The sequence below is a fragment of the Coregonus clupeaformis genome, chromosome 34 (genome assembly GCF_020615455.1).
Source record: "Coregonus clupeaformis isolate EN_2021a chromosome 34, ASM2061545v1, whole genome shotgun sequence".
Taxonomy (NCBI): Eukaryota; Metazoa; Chordata; class Actinopteri; order Salmoniformes; family Salmonidae; genus Coregonus; species Coregonus clupeaformis.
The window spans coordinates 32,758,056-32,762,735 of NC_059225.1; the positions used below are offsets into that span (position 1 = coordinate 32,758,056).

A 4,680-nucleotide genomic window follows, 5' to 3' on the forward strand; every position below is an offset into this window, starting at 1 on the left:
ATACCTAGGCTTGGCGTTCGGTCTTGAAGAGTGAGAACCAATTATCACCACTATATATGGCCCTTGTGTCCCCTAACTGTGGCCCGGGGTCTGGCACTTCTCTTCAGACAACAAAGACCGATAGATGGGTGTTTACTTAATCTCGACTGTTTGCAAATGTGTATTCACCAGCATCCCATATAACAATTTTTATGAACGCTTTTTATTATCAACATCATTTACATCCAGCCTCAGTCATTGTCTGTGAACGCTGGCAGACCCTCAAAATGATGAGTAAATCTGTGCTTTAGAACTTCCAGTTACCAAATCCATCATCCCAATAGGCCTACGCAGATGAGAGAGTCAATGTGTATTAGGCTTACATCTCAATAACAGTGAGAGTAAATTATACTTTAAGGTAGAGTTCAAACTTAAACTTGAAAATAAGACTTGAAAGTGATTGTGCATGAGCAATAGAGAAAGTGTCTCTCACCAAAGCAGCATTTTAGTTGAATTCAAATTGTTGTGTGCATTAACGTTGACTTTTAGGCTATTCATTATTTGATATTTGCTCAATTTGATAGGTGTAGGACATTATTTTCCTATATCCTTTTAGAATGATGTATCCAAAATTATTTTGTGTCGTTTATTTCACGAACGCAAGATGTTCTAATTGAATCATAATCCCAAAATGCACAGTAGCAATATTCTGTCTGTTACATCTTGAACTGTGTTTGGGCACCTAATGCAATGCTCCTATTATGCATAGAGGACAGTGCTCGTCTCCACGGGTGGTATCGCGCTCCCCAACAAGGCTGGAAGGCGGTTACTTCAAACCTTTTACGCCTCAGGGGTAGTAGGCTAATGGGCACTCCCACCGTATTGTGATTGGTTGTCTATGCTCTTATAGTATCCCCACCTCAGGGTAAGCTGGTCAGCTCTAGTTTAGTCAGCTCCTGGCTATTATCTAACAGTGACGGATATTTCCCATTCAGTTTGGAATTGTTACTCTTGCCTTAACATTCATTTTTATACCTGTACAGCTAGTGGCACTTCTGTTTTTCGTTTCTTTGGGCGAGTTGCTGCGGTTGGTGTCGATAGGACAGAGATGAGTAGTCCCGATGCGGGTTACGCCAGTGACGATCAGACCCAGGCTAGGTGCGCGATGTCAGTCATGATGCCTGGAATGGGACACTGTCAGTGGGGAGACCCCCTGAGCCCTCTCGGCGACACCAAAGTGAAGAGCGAGTCGTGCGCGACCAGCTCCGGGAACCAGAACCGTGGAAAGACTGAGCCGCGGATCCGGCGACCCATGAATGCGTTCATGGTGTGGGCAAAGGATGAGCGCAAGCGACTGGCACAACAAAATCCGGACCTGCACAATGCGGAGTTGAGCAAAATGTTGGGTAAGACAATAAAAGTAGGCTTAATTGATTGTGTGAGCCTGTTACTTCCATGATATTTATAAAGACCAATGTGAATTTCTTATTGAGCAAGTATTTAATTTTTTATATATAAGTGACCAAATGCTTAGTGAATTATTGTTATTTTAAACAGTGTGTTGTCACGTGAAAGCATAATGAATTTATTCTTTAAGAAATATGATAAATATTATTGTAAGCTTACTTCAGTGATTTTGGTTTGTAGTATTTGAGTAGGGCCTAATTTACATGAAAAAGCACATTATGGAAACTATCTGCCCTTACTCTGGCCATTGAAATATAGAGTAAGTAACTAATATAATTTCCAAATGAATAATTACAACAATTACTGCTTTTGATCAATAATAATAGTGATGTTATCATGTTATGAAATCAGTGTTCTCCTGTTGTTACTAAATTGGCAAATATCTATTTTGGAGCACCACCAGTCCGCATGCCTGATGCCGCCATATAACTGATGTGAACTCTGTTCTTGATCTGTAGGGAAGTCGTGGAAAGCCCTTCCTGTGTCCGAGAAGCGGCCCTTTGTAGAGGAGGCTGAAAGGCTCCGGGTCCAGCACATGCAGGACCACCCCAACTACAAGTACCGACCCCGGCGGAGGAAGCAGGTGAAGAGGATTAAGCGTCTGGACTCAGGGTTCCTGGTTCATGGTGTGTCCGACCACCAGAGCACCTCCCTGGTTGGGGACAGCTGGGAGTATAAGGAGGGCCTGGGGCTGGGTTACCACCATGAGCATAGCTACCAGGTGTCGCCTCAGTCCCTTGTCCACTACCGCGACGCCCAGGCCCTCGGGGGGGCTTCCTACGAACCCTACAGCCTGCCCACCCCCGACACCTCCCCACTGGACGCGGTGGAATCAGACTCCATGTTCTTCCCTGGCCACTCTCAGGAGGAGAGCCACGTGATGCCCGCATACGCCTACCACTCCCAGGGGGCAGAGTACCCGCCACAGGACCCTCACTCCAACCAGCACACCAACCACATGCTCCAAAGACACCACTCCTCCCCCACTGAGCAGCAGCAAGTCTCCCAGGCTGGCCCCATGCCCCCCTCCTTCAACCAACTGGCCATGTACTACAGCCAGCACTGTAGCCCCAGTCACCCCAAGCGACACCCAGGCCATGGGGCAGGACAGCGCTCCCCTCCCCCTGACTCCCACCCAGCAGACCAGGTGGAGCAGATGCACCCCTCAGAGCTGATAGGGGAGGTGGACCGGAGTGAGTTTGAGCAGTATCTGAACTCCTCCAGACCTGGGGACATGACAGGCCTGTCTTATGGGGCACATGAGGCCAACATGCAGGGACCTGAGAGCCTGATATCCTCTGTGCTCTCTGATGCCAGCACAGTGTTCTACTATAACTACAACTCCTAACCTCCTGGTCCTCCCTGTCTCTATCGCGTCTCTACTACTGCAGCTATTACAGCACATAACCTGACCTCAAATGTCTCTTTCTGTCTCCTCTCACTATTTCTGTCCTCTCTCTCTCTCTCTCTCTCTCTCTCTCTCTCTCTCTCTCTCTCTCTCTCTCTCTCTCTCTCTCTCTCTCTCTCTCTCTCTCTCTCTCTCTCTCTCTCTCTCTCTCTGTCTCTGTCTCGCTCTCTCTCTTTGTCTCTGTCTCTCTCTCTCTCTTTCATTCTGTTACAATTGAAGGTCAGTGGGAACATTGGGAACTCTTTAATTTGAGGGTTCAAATGCAGTATGTTATTTTCTTTTTGTGTGAAGGGCGTTCAATGTGTATCACTGTATGAGCTGAGAAGCCATAGTATGACATCTGAATGGTGATGATGATTGTTCACACACTGGTTTCTATTTTATTTTTTGTTCCCTTCTTTTTGCAAATGAGAAAGCTCCTGAAGAGGATTATAAATACATGTTCTGATAATAAATAATGTACAGTTGCTATTTTAATGTTTTATGTGTAGCTGTTTTATACTTTTGCACTTTTGAAAAATAAAGTTTTGAACCAAAATGTATGTTCCCTCAATGTTTTTTAGTTTTTAATTACTTGACCCTACCTTTTCATTGTTGAAATACTGCATCACACAAATTATTATATTATTGCATCTAGGTAATAAGTAACCATATAGTTATTAGTGCAATGTTTCCATTGTTTATTTGAATCAATATTTACATCATTTGTAGAAGTTATAGACCATTTAGTCTATTAATAATCCAATTTGTTGAAACCGTTTTTTATCCATAAGATAGATAACTTATTCCTATACTGTATAGACATTAGTGGCAGCCTAGATTAATTTTACAACAATAGTAGAAACATTTATCGGATCATTTTTACATTTAACAAATCCTCCACAGGCCTACAATTCACAGCCATGTGAATAATTTGATAGATAATACATATTTTATTTGAATCTTTGTATATTCTCAAGAAAATACATACATGGTGAAAAACATTGTGGAACATTGTGGAACGGCTCACCTGGCAACAGAGTTAGTCCACAGTGGAAGGCTCTGGTCCGGCTTCCTGCCCCGGTTAGAATAGCGGTGATCTCAGGGTTTGACTTACACGTGACGCCTTGTTTTCGCAGCATGGAAGCACAGTTTATGTCCCGGATATCCTGTCTCTAAATGATTTAGTCTCCCCTGATTAATGGCAGAGGCAATTCAATATTTGTGTATTTACTACACCTATGCCAAATAATGGAGAGTCGTACAATAGGACTAAACGTATTTATACAAATATATTTTTTATAGCCAAATATACTATATGTTTTTCATCAGTATATCTTTAGCATGGATTAATTCAGAAAACAGATAAAGGATATGGACATTTGATGTGGAAAGGAAGAGGTTCTTCTTTGATTTTGAAAGGAAGAGGTTCTTCTTCGAGGTGTCAAGCACCCTGACCCCAGAATCCATTTTTAGTACTTCAGAGGAAGCATGTTCCAGAGGCGTATATTCCTCCACTTTGTTCATGTCCAGTGTTTTGACATTTCTCCCATGTAACACAAGCAGAGGTTGGATCTCAAGGTAAATATTCCCTATCCTTCCCACGGACATAATGATGATGTCATTTTAGAGATTGGAAATCTTCGAGAAAAATAAAAGGTGCATTATCATTCTACATATGAATCATATCCTAGTGTGGGTAAGTCCCGGTCCAATTTAATTAATCTCAACGTATTGTGTTTTTTTCCCACATAAAACATGCAAGATGGTCATTAATCCAGCATTGCATATGACTGGCATTTTTTCTGTTTATTGTATTATTGTAACATGTTAAAGTAATCCCCTAA

The 4,680-nt window shown here is 42.8% G+C and overlaps 1 protein-coding gene across 1 annotated transcript; it reads left to right on the plus strand.

The window, feature by feature from the left end:
- The first annotated feature begins 933 nt into the window (after positions 1–933).
- On the plus strand, positions 934–2,937 carry LOC121549574 (transcription factor Sox-17-alpha-A-like). The gene is made up of 2 exons (XM_041861362.1): positions 934–1,385; positions 1,905–2,937. The coding sequence occupies exons 1-2, from the start codon at positions 1,088–1,090 to the stop codon at positions 2,792–2,794; spliced, it is 1,188 nt and encodes a 395-aa protein (XP_041717296.1). The 5' UTR covers positions 934–1,087; the 3' UTR covers positions 2,795–2,937.
- Positions 2,938–4,680: the final 1,743 nt, after the last annotated feature.